General features: G+C 32.4%; 1 protein-coding gene and 1 long non-coding RNA gene across 3 annotated transcripts in view; both read left to right on the top strand.

Moving 5' to 3' along the window:
* LOC143073071 (protein mono-ADP-ribosyltransferase PARP14-like) overlaps positions 1-14,001 on the top strand; it is a 125,410-nt gene that overhangs the window by 23,101 nt on the left and 88,308 nt on the right. The window contains exons 13-19 of one of the 2 annotated variants that reach the window (XM_076248321.1): positions 112-202; positions 1,688-1,852; positions 2,677-2,748; positions 4,189-4,365; positions 5,207-5,425; positions 6,521-6,714; positions 7,211-7,625. In XM_076248321.1, coding sequence (XP_076104436.1) covers positions 112-202; positions 1,688-1,852; positions 2,677-2,748; positions 4,189-4,365; positions 5,207-5,425; positions 6,521-6,714; positions 7,211-7,625 — 1,333 coding nt within the window. The remainder of the gene's footprint in view (positions 1-111; positions 203-1,687; positions 1,853-2,676; positions 2,749-4,188; positions 4,366-5,206; positions 5,426-6,520; positions 6,715-7,210; positions 7,626-14,001) is intronic. The other variant, XM_076248322.1, reaches the window with a different exon arrangement.
* LOC143073074 (uncharacterized) lies at positions 9,410-12,262 on the top strand. The gene is made up of 2 exons (XR_012977386.1): positions 9,410-9,799; positions 11,298-12,262. It is a non-coding gene; the product is annotated as an uncharacterized LOC143073074 (long non-coding RNA).

Genomic DNA, 14,001 nt, shown 5'->3' with positions numbered 1-14,001 from the left:
TTGGTCAATAAATTCTAATTTGAAATTTAAGCTTAAAAAGGGGGCCATTTTAGGGCCTTATCGAAACCTACTCATTTTATCCATTTATCAGTATTTATTTTGTTTTTAAAGGCATTTGAGGAAGAACAAAGGAAAAGACAGAGTGGAGAATATGTCAGTAGACAGACAAGAAATCTTGGTCCTGATGGCACAACAGATCAAGGTAGTAAATGTTTAAACAAATTTTTGATAATTTGATTTTACAAAAGTTATCCTTATCCTAAAGACATTTAAGGTTCTTGGAATAGTATGTCAACTATTTTTCAATATGAGCAAAACTTTTTGGAAATATAAACACAATTTATTTATTTGTGAACCCTATATATGTCATAAGCTCTTTTTAGCTCACCTGGCCCGGAGGGCCAAGTGAGCTTTTCCCATCACTTTGCGTCCGGCGTCGTTGTCCGTCGTCGTTAACTTTTACAAAAATCTTCTCCTCTGAAACTACTGGGCCAAATTTAACCAAACTTGACCACAATCATCATTGGGGTATCTAGTTTAAAAAAATGTGTGGCGTGACCCAGACAACCAACCAAGATGGCCACCATGGCTAAAAATAGAACAAAAGGGTAAAATGCAGTTTTTGGCTTATAACTCTGAAACCAAAGCATTTAGAGCAAATCTGACAGGGTAAAATTGTTTATCAGGTCAAGATCTATCTGCCCTAAAATTTTCAGATGAATCCGACAAACCTGTTGTTGGGTTGCTGCCCCTGAATTGGTAATTTTAGGGAATTTTTGCTGTTTTTGGTTATTATCTTGAATATTATAGATAGAGATAAACTGTAAACAGCAATAATGTTCAGCAAAGTTAGATCTACAAATAAGTCAACATGACCGAAATGGTCAGTTGACCCCATTAGGAGTTATTGCCCTTTATAGTCAATTTTTTACCATTTTTCGTAAATCTTAGTAATCTTTTACAAAAATCTTCTCCTCTGAAACTACTGGGCCAAATTAATCCAAACTTGGCCACAATCATCTTTGGAGTATCGAGTTTAAAAAATGTGTGGCGTGACCCGGACAACCAACCAAGATGGCCGCCATGGCTAAAAATAGAACATAGGGGTAAAATGCAGTTTTTGGCTTATAACTCAAAAAACCAAAGCATTTAGAGCAAATCTGATATGGGTAATATTGTTTATCAGGTCAAAATCTATCTGCCCTGAAATTTTCAGATGAATCAGACAACCTGTTGTTGGGTTGCTGCCCCTAAATTGGTAATTTTATGGAAATTTTACTGTTTTTGGTTATTATCTTGAATATTATTATAGATAGAGATAAACTTTAAACAGCAATAATGTACAGCAAAGTAAGATTTACAAATAAGTCAACATGACTGAAATTGTCAATTGACCCCCTAAGGAGTTATTGTCCTTTATAGTCAATTTTTAACAATTTTTATAAAATTTGTAAATTTTTACTAACATTTTCCACTGAAACTACTGGCCCAAGTTCATTATAGATAGAGATAACTGTAAGCAGCAAGAATGTTCAGTAAAGTAAGACGTACAAACACATCATGATCAACAAAACACAATTTTGTCATGAATCCATCTGCTTCCTTTGTTTAATATTCACATAGACCAAGGTGAGCGACACAGGCTCTTTAGAGCCTCTAGTTTTATGTCGTTAATGTCTATTTATAGACCAAGGAGCGTCAGGTGGGTGGCATCAGAGAGCTTTAGCTGACAATAGACAAGCTAGTGTTGACATTGGAGATTTGACCTTGAAAGTTTACCAAGGGGACTTAACTGAGGCCACTGTTGATGTTATTGTTAATGGGACTAACAGAGATCTAGACTTGACAAGAGGTGAATCTTTAGCCTTTAAAAAATCATTATATATTGTTGTTTTTATTATTTTTTAACTTCTCAACTATGTTGATGATGCTAGATACATATTGATATTCATTACTTTGTGTTTTTTTCAAATTTGCAATTTTTATTTGGTGTGATGTTAAATTAGTTGTAATTTATTTTAAGTCAAATTTGAAAATTTATTGAATTCTTAACTGTATAACAAAGTAAATGTATAATCTAATCATATCATCAACTGCTTTTTATGCCCCATTTATGGGTATTATGTTTTCTGGTCAGTGTGTCCGTTCATTCGTTTGTCCATTTGTTTTTTCTTTAGTTCGTCTGTCCTGCTTCAGGTTAATCTTTTTGTTCGAGGTAGTTTTTAATGAAGTTTAAGTCCTATCAACTTGAAACTTAGTTCACATGTTCCTTATGATATGATCTTTCTAATTTTAATGCCAAATAAGAGATTTTCAACTATTTTCAAGGTCCATTGAACATCCATGTACTAGATACACATTCTTGTTCTGTACATACATTAGTAAATTCAGCAGGCTTTAATGGGAATTGCTTGAAACCTGTGATAATAGAGAAAACTCCTTGTAGAAAACATAGAAACTGCTGATTCAGACTGGTGGCAACCCCTCTCTGTTTCAAAATATCCCACATCCCCAGAGAATCCTTAAAAAAGGCTGTCAACATGCCAATGCAATCATAGACTATGTAGATGTATGTAACCAAGAAAGTACTAAAAATAAGACTAAATATAGTGCCTGCTTAGAATGGTAAATGATATTTATGTTTCATTCTTAAAAGACCATTTTCATATCTTATAGGTGGTGTGTCTCAAGCTATTCTCAAGAAAGGAGGACATGAACTGTCACAACTATTATCAGTACCAGCACCTAGTAAGTTATTGGTCTTTGATATCTGACTTTTTTGTTTATATGTGTGGTTACAATTCAGTTGCCTCTCAGAGAACTTACAACTTTACCAATGTAAAAAAATACTTTCAAGTCGTTTTATGCCCAGATATGTTCAGGATTGCATATTAAATAAAGGCAACAGTAGTATACCGCTGTTCAAAACTCATAAATCCATGGACAAAAAACAAAATCGGGATAACAAACTAAAACCGAGGGAAACGCATTAAATATAAGAGGAGAACAACGACATAACACTAAAATGTAACACATATAGACAAAATCCCACGAGAATAACAAATATAACATATATATATAACATCAAAACCAAATACATGAATTTGGGATAGACAAGTACCGTGACACGTCTTATCGCAATGTGAATTTACACTCAAAAATAAGAGAAAACAAACGACACAACGTTATAATGTAATACACACAGAAACGAACTATAATATAACAATGACCATATTCCTGACTTGGTACAGGGCATTTTTAAAGGAAAAAATGGTGGGTTGAACCTGGTTTTGTGGCATGCCAAACCTCGCACTTTTATGGCCATGTGAAATATAACATCAAAATGACAACACAGGACTACAATATAAATAAATTGGAGAACACAATAGACAAAGAATCACACAAACAACAGCCAACAAAAGGCAACAAGTTCAAAATTTTAATACGCCAGAAGTGTATTTTGTCCACACAAGACCTATGTGTGACGCACAGATACAAAAGTTTGAAAGCCGAAACGAGTACAAAGTTGAACAGCATCGAGGACCAAAAGATCAAAAAGGTTGTGCCAAAAACGGCAAGGGTTTTCCGTTAAGTTACCAGAAAATCCCTATAATTTAGAGTAATTTATACTTTTGCAAACAGTAAATTTAATAAAATGAATATTCAAAAGATGTACATGATAAAGCTGAAGTATTAACTAATTACAGGAAACAACTGAAATACATTTACATAACCAGACATTTGAAACACAAAAGTAGACACATCCGAATACGTATAAACCTCTACGCCAAGTGACGTCCTATTTGAAACTGAAACATGACGAAAAAATGACGTCATTAGAATTAGTAAAACAGAGCATCAAAAAATGAAAAATGACGAAAAAATGACGTCATTAGAATTAGGATTAATTTAAGATTATATATTTGAACTAAATACTGATATTGCATTTAATAACAAAGCACATTTTAATTCTTATTAATATAAAACTGAGGTAGCAATTAACTATATTATAAAACTATGTCAGGTTTGTTATGAATCTAACTTCAAACGTAAAATATCGTACTGATTACTTTGAACGAAATCAAATCTGATAAATGAAGGCGGTGTGTTACACTGAGCCTGGACAAATATTACTTCTTTTATTTTCTGAGTATTTGTAATAATTTAGTATTTTATATCTTTATTTAGAGAAAGAAATGAAGAGGGAAGGTGTGGCCACAACAACAGCGGGAAGAAATTTCTCTTGTGACTTTATCATACATATCAATATGGAAGACAGTCATGTGGACTTAAAGGATAAATTCAAAACTGTCCTGGAAAAAGTTGATGAATTGAACAAGAAATCAGTAGCATTGCCAGCTTTAGGTAATTTAGGAGTTAACAATAGATTACATGCATCTATGTATCTAGTAGCTACGCACTGAACGGTATTAAGCATAGAGACCAATAATTTGACTTTTGAGTAGTCTCTTTTTTATAAAAAAATATTTTCCTATCATTCCCATTGATGAACACTTGTAATTTGTGTTCTCAATATTGCAGATGTGTAAATTTTCCTACTGCATACTTAATCCACTTACTCAGTCTCTCTTCAAAGTTTTTTTTGCCGATTTCATGTTACTGATATATTTATGTACTATTAGAGCTCAAATATTTAATAAATTATTCTATTTTGTCCCAAATAATCAGGTAACTGGGAATAATTCAGAGAAATAAACATTTCAGGCTTGACAATTTTTCAACTTTCAACAGGCCATAATTGTTTATAATTATTGTCCTTTCTCTTATATTTATATATTTATGTTTAAGAAATGATCCTTCATGCCATGCCCCATGCTCATTTTAAAATGGGTAGGCATGATTGTTGTCAAATGTTTTGTAACAAGCAATAGCCAGGTTGAATAGTTATTTTTTTTAAATATGAAAATCTAGAATTAAGGTGGTGTCACAATAACTAATTTTGAGTTATATCCATTTTTAAATGGAAAATCAGCAAATTTGAAGTTTCTTGCTTCTACCAAAGGGTACAACTCTTAAACACAATATCTTCTTTCTCAATAAAGAAATCAAGTTCGATTAAAGTGGGGTCGCTTTCACTGTTTCGGAGTTATGAATTGGAAAATAATGTTTGTAGAAATTCTAGTTACTTGTGTGCTAAATTTTTTTCTATTTTTAAAATCTGTCTAATTTTGTTGATAATTTATAGGTGCAGGAATTAGCTATGCCATAGACAAGGTTGCAGAGAGTCTGTTTGAAGCTTTGATCAGTTTTCAGAAGAAGAACACAGATGTTTCTGAAGTTCATGTAGTAATTTTTGAGAAGGAGAAAGTGTCTCAATTCCTGGCAGCCATGCAGAACTGCTTACAATCACAGAGTAACCAATCACAAGGACTGATTAGTAAAGTAAAAGGAATGTTTGGATATGGTAATGTCAAATCTTTGATATGTAGTTTATAGAAATTTAAAAACACTTTTTCAGCCAAGTAGCTTAACCTCTCACTTGTATGACAGTGGTGTATAGTTCCTTTATACTGACAAAAGTTGGTGAGCAACCTAAACGGATTTAAAACATATAGGCTAATGTGATTAGAATTGGAATCCAGCAGCTAAAATATTGTTAACATTCATCACAGGCAAGTAACACAACTGACTAAATAATTAAAAAAATATATGAATAAATCTAAAAAAGATGCCAAATAAACTTAGGTATAGTAGCCAACAAAAAAGTTTTTATAGTTGATTGCAATTGCAAAGATGCTGATTTAAAACTTTTTGTAGTTGATAGTATATATACTGTATATAGTATACACTTTCTCAATAAATTTCGAATTACGTAAATCATAAATACAATGTGAAGAAAATGGGAACAACATCGTAAAAACTGTGTCAGAATTGCACCCCAAAACCTACCTGTACCAGGTTACCATAGATATAAGAAGATGTGGTATGAGTGCCAATGAGACAACTCTTCATCCAAGTCACAATGTAAACTGCTGGTCAAATATCATTCTCCATTGGAATTTCACAGAAAATCTTCTTGTTGTTCTCTTCTCATATATATATATAGATTTACCAAAGGCTTCAGTGCTTCATGTCTTCTTCAAACATAAGGAAAGTTAGGAAATGGGGTATGATTGCAAATAAGACAAGTGTCCACAAGAGCTTAAACAAAGTAAATGTAAGCAATTATAGGCACCAATACAGCCTTCATTGCTGTATTGGTGCCTAAACTCAGCGTTTTATGTTTCCACCAATTGGCATTACTTTCCTGGGAAAAAAAGATGACGTTTCCGCCAAAAAAAGTCTACATTTCTGGAAATAATTACCTTGCTTTTCAGTGAAAATAGTAACGATTCTGGAAAAAATAATTTATTACTTTTTAGAGAAAAATAATTTTTGTACCTTAAACTTTGTCCTAAATGAAACCTACAACAATGGTTGATTGTAGTAAAATGAGTAGTATAGCCCATATTAAATTATAAACCAAGGACATGTACAAACATTCAACTTTGTGTTTTAGGAGAGAAGAAAGCAGTATCAACAAAGCAATGGACAGTTAGTAAGATGCCAAGCTCTGTTCTTAATCTTGTTGTTTATGCCAAGAAACAGAATGATGCAGATTCAGCGCTACGATCGTTAGAAGAGAGCTTGATCAATGATTATAAAGAAAAAGTAATAGAGGATACAGTTATTAGAGAGCTATCCAAAGATCAGGTGAGGTTTATTAATTAAGACACTGGCTTAGTAAAAGATTTTCTTCAGAAACAGAAATGCTCTCTTCAAAATTTTCAACCAAAACACCCTCATTACCTTTTATTATTCATTTTTTTGTAGAATGGTTCTGTGGCTCTTCAAATTTTTTCATGTTAAAAAAAGAAACACCTTCCAACCCCTTTTCATTTAACTCTGAAACAGTCTTAACTGTCATTGTAGTATGATACTGTAAATTCAGAAATTATTGCGTGCATTAATTATTGCGTGCATTTATTATTGCGTGCATTTATTATTGCGATTTTGAAATTTTAGACTAAAATGCGATTATATTTTTGGCGATATTGAGAAAAATCTTGATTAATTTGTTTAAAAAAATTCAGAATGCAAGTTTAAATTATTGCAATTATAACCCTGAATTTTTCACAATAGTTAAAATATTGCAATAATATCTGAATTTACGGTATCAGACTTAAATATTTAATGTTTTCTCATGTAGGAAGCTAAGATTTTGAAGTTAGAAGAAACGTGTGAAGTTGAGATAGAGTTTAATAAAAGAATAGGTCGTATCAAAGTCAGAGGTTTGATAGAAAATCTGTCTGAGGCTATGGATGAGGTCCACAAAATCTTACGAGACTTTGACAGACAAAGACAGAAACAACAACATGCTAAATTAGTAGCAGACATGGTGCAGTGGTATTTTATTTCTGTAGAAGATACTGGGCAAAAACTGGAGGAGTATCCGGCAGAAGTTAATCTACTTTTAGAACAAGCATTAAAAAACAATGAACCACAGGCATTTTTCCTTGATAATAGTGGAAATAAGTATATTGTGGATTTTAATACTTATGAGGAATATCCTGAGGACGATCCATCTGATACTGTGGCTGTCCTCAGAAAGTCTAAAATGACAGGTAAATATGAATACCAGTTTAAACATGGGAATTTATGGGGATAGATGCAAATTCTATACACTGCTATTGGTTATTATGTCCCACCTGTAGGAGTGAGGTCTCAGGACCATATTGCAATTACTCTTTACATCCTTTTTTCCTCTTGTAGTTTCGCAATAATATGGACTTGTATTTTGTATAATTTCTGTATACTTAAATTTTTAATTTTCAATATTTCAAATAAAAAAACAATTTTTCTTGTCACACTTTTTCGACATTTCTACTAATAAGAATTCAGCAGCTTGATAGTTACAATTTATCAGGTGGGAGGGCTTTTTGAATCTAAGTTACCTACGAAGTTGCCGAGGGTATAATGTTTTTGCCCTGGCCGTCCGTGTGTCCGTCCTTCTGTTCGTCGTACCGTCTGTCCGTCTGTCCGTCCGTCCGTCTGTCAGTCTGTCTGTCCTGTTTCTTGTCATCGCAACTCCTCTCAAACCACATAACAAAATTTCACGAAACTTTTTTAGATAATAAGGACATACTATGTAGTTGTGCATATTGACAGGAAATTACAATTAATTTTTTTCCTTTCTAGGAGTTATGCCCCTTTGAACTTATTTGCTTCAATATACTATTGCAACAGTTTGTCATCTCGACTTCTCTGAAATGACACAACAAAATTTCATGAAATTTTGTAGATACACTAGTAGCACGATTTCAGTCTGAAACGGTCATTTTGGTCTGATCGTATCTTAATTGACTGGATTTACCGCTAGAGGAAAACGTCAAGATTTGTCAGATCGTTAAGTCTCCATTCGGATCGATAGTCTCATTAGGTAAATTAGTCCCGTTAAGGCATGTCAAGATATTTAAGACTGTATCTTCTAGCGAGCTGTTTAGATCCGTTAAGACCGTGTCAGACCAAAACAGACCATGGATACAAACTGACGTCAAGATGTTGTCAGACCGTGTCCAGTCGTGTTCAAATTTTAATAATTTGGACACAAAACGAGTGAAACTTTCCCATTATTTATCAGGGGTTGCTCCCCTTTCAAGAATAAAATAAAACTGTGAAAGAAGACGATTTTTTTAACTGAAAGTCTACCACGTCCCCTTAATCATGTTATTTAAATAAAACAAATATTCAATTTGAATTCTAACTTCTTCCTATTTAATTATTTAACACTGTTTTATAATTATATAAATAAAAAAAAGTAGCTCAAAGTCATACTGCTGCACAAATCGCCGCGAATTGACTAAAAAAAATCAACAAATTGCTGAAATAATATTTGATTATTGAATATAAGCACCTGAACCTTTATATTTAATGGTTTACAAGTGATTGCAATACGTTTTATATGCAATTACAGACTGTCGTACGTGGTGAAGAATTTGTCATTCATTTTTACACCCTTATTTAATAATAACGGATGTCGGCCGTGAACACTTGAAAACGTGATCTTAATATGTTAAATTAAATTTAAGATGTAACTATTTTTAAATATTGTAAATGAATGCATTATCATTTATCTTTTTATGTTACCTATATAAATTGCATTTGAGTAAATTTGAGGCAGGGAAAAAAATATATAGATATAACTCTGTCTTTTATCGTTTTCCGTTTATTGTCATGACATTGTCCGTTAACTTTATTTTTGCCAGACTCATATGCGTTTGACTTTCCATCTTTATTTTTTAATGTGTCTATAATTCGAGAGCCTTTTGTAAAAAAAACTACATACCAGAAGACTTCGTTAAAAAATAAAGTTTGAATATTAATATAGCAGAAAAAGGCTTATAAATTCATTCAAATTTATATTTGAAATAGGATAAATAATCAAGAAAATGTTTATAAATACGTCAGACACTGTACTTAAAGTACATTTAAAGACCAGGTTACATATATATTACATGCATACAGCATAATAAAGCTGGTTTAATTTGAATGACTATCCATTAGGGACATTTTTCGACGATAATTAATCAAATCTGACAAGTTTAATTAAAAACGGAAAATAATTCTTCGCCCGTAAACGATTTAACGTTACCGTACCCTCTTTATTTTTGTTGCATTCATGTCGCATGTGTGTCGGCAGTGTCAGCGCTTCTAATAGCTAACTTATTTTACACAAAAATCGTTGACATGGTAGAAGGAAACTATAGTACAATATAAGCTGAGCTGGAAATTGCAATTGGTGAGTAGAAATGAATATTTTAATACATGTCTATCAGAATAATCATTGATCATGGATCATCACCCAAGAGTTTTCACATTTGTTAAATTTGTGCATACAGGTATGAATCGACGTTCCAATACTCCACACTCTTGGATAGTAGCCTGTTCAAAGCCAAAGTAAGAATTTGGGCTTGTTAAAAAATTGTTCCTGTGATTGGACCCCCCCCCCCCTTTTTCATGTTTTTTTGGAAGATCAATGCATGATTTAAAAAGTTACATATAAACTAGTATGGTTTAAACCCCCTTTTAAAAATGGCTGGATCCACCCCTGTTTATTGCCTGACATGCATTGACGTGGGGTATTCACAATGGTATGGTTGTGGGGGATGGCCTATACAACAGTTACAAGACCTAAACCCCTGATCGAGTAATCCTACATATTGTATGTTAATGTATTGATAACTGTCACGTCCTAAATTTGCATGAAATATTTGTCACTTTTTTTTATTAACCAATAACCAACCAATCTTCACATGTTACGATATAGTCCTAGACAAGCTTGTCTGGCAAAACAGCCGTTTGGATGTCAGAGTAATCTCGGACTAGTTACGACGATGATATACCTATTTATATAGCCACTGGTGGGTGATGTACAATAATTATAATTTGTCACATATGTGTTATGAATACCTTCAACATGTTCAAGGCTTGGGTTTGTATATATGCAATAACCTCAAAATTGCCCGGGGCAAAAAAAAGAGTATATTGATATTGTGCCCTGACATGCCTGATTCCAAATGATGAGACGGCATTGCGTCCTTAACAACAATTTTTAACACTTTTCATCTTTTGTGATAAGAAATTTAAGATTTTACCGGGTATGATTCATTATTTTGTTATAAATGATTTGTTATGCTCTAAATTTTGTAGAACTTAAATATATGTTATAACAAGAAAAAGAAATTATGTTGAAATTTTTATTTTTATCTTTTGTATATTATTCACTGTCATGACTGTCATGACTACATGTAAATAAAAATTAGATCCCACGCATGCGCGGCATAGTTAAATAAGTGCCCGACACGTTATCATCAGTATGTTGATGGATTATAAAGAAGAAGAAGAAGAATCTTATAAATACTATTTGCTTTGTCACCATGTCACGTTGGTAGTAATATTCAACAAATTCTATTTAAATAAAAAAGTATTATAAATTGATCACAACAAGTATAGTGCTATAGCCTCTATTAGACAGTAACCCTTCAATGAAGTATACACCTAAGAAAACATTGATGTAGAAAGAGAGAACATTTTGTTTTAGAAATAGAACCTCAAAAAAGGGTTTTATTCTTCTTCTCATAAGGGACTTATCAATTAAATTGTATAAGTCATAAATTCATTTCTTTACATCATTAAACTTTGTTGTCAAGCAAATTATGATTGCTAGTTTTTCTTGTAAATAAATACAAGTTTATATATAATAAATACTTTATTCTTAATGTATATTTTTTTTGTAGATAAGATATCACATTGGTTTGAGCATGATTCCCAGCCAGATTATGAAGCAGCATATATCATGTATATCAATGTATATATAGGAAATATATAGTGTCACTAAGTTACTCTCATATGGAACCTCATTTGTACCTGTAGCTATAAATTGTGAAATGGTGGATTCATTCATAATTTTGTGTTACTTATTGGTTTGGAAATAACGTTGATAGAGCTAACAGCATTATGTCATGATGTACAGTTGATGGGATGATCTGATTGGACAAAAAGAGAATTGTGAATTGAACAAATAGCAAACTTACAATTCATAGAAAAAATGTAGGAAATACAATGTACTACATTACTTGGTGACAGAGCATACCTTTGATATATATATATATATATATATTTGAAATAAGTAATATTAACAATTTGAAATAAAGAGAATTTAAAGTTTTCTAGGAATATTAGTAGTGCATCATATCTTAATTCCATGATTATCTTGGATAGTTATATCATTAAGAATAGAAAATTGGAATAATGGAAATTTCTAGCTTCAGTGAATATCAATCATTGTCAATACTAAAAGTGCAGCATCATGATCATACATCATCTGATTCACCTTGGATAATTATTCATTTGAAATAAGAATTTGGATATAATAAGAGTTTCTATGCTGCCATTGCTATTGTTGGCTACATGTACCACCTGGGAGTGTTAAACCTCCTTTACTTTCCATGAGGGTCTGTCACGGTCCATCACTATTGGTTAGTGTCATATATATGCATGATGATGGAAGTTTTTACCAACCTAGACAAGCTTTACAGCCCTGGCATGGTTGTTGGTTAGAGTCGAATGACAGCTTGCTGTATAGTTATTATAGTCTGAATGTATCTACATGTATTTTAATAATCTTCTAAATTACTGTTCATTCTGAAACTGGCATTTTATAATAGTAGTCAAACATATTAAACAATACATGTACTTCAAAGTATCATTTTATTTTGTCTCGCCTTACACAAAAGTCATGAAAGTTGGTTGTATACAAGAAATTTGTATTGCAGTCTTGGGGTGATGATGTAAGCTATTTTATAGAGCTTTACATTTTAAAAGCTAAAAGAGCTGGATGTTTCTTGTCTTGTATTCAGATGCTAGTAGCTAATTAATATGTTATGATGTTTCAGTTTGCCATTATATGTACATTGCACCTGACCCCATTTTCATGGTTCAATGACTGCATGTAAAATATACTGTTACTTAATCAATGAAATGCTCTTTTATACTGTATATTTTATATATGTAATTGGATACATTTTATTGTATATGAGTATCTTGAAAGATCTACTTGTCTATCAGGTTGGGTTGACCTGACCTTGACCTTCATGGATAATTTAAGTGATTAAGGTTATTTCAGTTTGATACAATGTTAACATGGTTAGGTTTGTTTCTCAGTTTATACTTCCTAATAAAATTGACACTGGAAATTGGGAATGTGCCAAAAAAGACAACAACCCAACTACAGAGCAGACAATAGCCGAAGGTCATCAATGTTTCTCATAAGCTATAAGCTACATTGTACATGTATAGGATCACTACTTTTGGCATAATTATGGAATAAATGTAAGTTGTACATGTTTGACATTTTTGAATGGCTTATTTCATCTGACAATGACACCATTTTCATGGTTTTTATGTTTAGTCTTTCTCTCTGTTTCTATGGTTACTATAAACGTTTAACCATAAATTTGGGGTATGGAAGAACTGTGAAATTCAAAAATTCATGAAATTCATGAAATTATCTGTCATATATCTGTCTGGCATGGTTATTTTGACTGGACTTCATTTTAATGGATTATTGATAATGTAAAGTTTATGTGATACTTATAGACTAGTAAAATCTTCTTATTACAGAATTTCAATAAAAAGATCATGAATAAGGCCACATTTAAAAGAATGTCTGTTTCCCATCCCAGGGGGCTTATTTTTTACCTGGGTGTGGGGAGGGGAAACAAACAATTTTTATTTTGGCCTAAGGAGATATGGTGAGACGACTATCAACCATTTAAACCATGTAGACCAAGTGATTTACTTGTTAGTCACTATATAATAGGTCACTGCACACCCTTCAACAATGACCAAAAACTAAAACTTTATAATGAGCACCCTATAAAAGGTTCAGCCTGTAATGAGGCATCTGACACAGTTAATGTAAAATATTCAGACGAGAAACCCAACAGTGATGACAATTTGATTTATTATACCATACCCTCCCTTGAAGTTTAATGTCTAATCCATTGGTGTACTGATATGAATAGTATTTTACTGGAAATGTTTTGGAAAATAGATATTGATGCTAACGTAAATATTTTATCCAATAAAAAGACAGGAAATAAGTCGGTGAACCAAAAAGTTCAAATCTAATTGAAAATTAAAGTGCCCATGAACTCACTGATCATGCACGAGTGATTCTATTCATAAAAAGTGTCCGTGTAACAATTAAGAAGAGTCTGTGTATCATCGAAAAAGAGTCTGTGTAACACCCCTTAATGTACTGTTTTTCTATAGCTCTGCAAGGGGGGGGGGGGTCAAAGTCGTTCAAAGGTCACTGTACGGCCTTTAACAATGAGCAAAATCCATACAGCATTCTAGTACGGCATACGTTTTACCTCAGCGAACTCACTGTCTTGGTGATGTATCAATCATTTGCTTCAGGTCGATCCATTTTGCATC

This window comes from Mytilus galloprovincialis, chromosome 4, assembly GCF_965363235.1.
Source record: "Mytilus galloprovincialis chromosome 4, xbMytGall1.hap1.1, whole genome shotgun sequence".
Taxonomy (NCBI): Eukaryota; Metazoa; Mollusca; class Bivalvia; order Mytilida; family Mytilidae; genus Mytilus; species Mytilus galloprovincialis.
The sequence above is the reverse complement of the archived record's forward strand: the minus strand, read 5'-3'. Positions and strand labels throughout refer to the sequence as shown.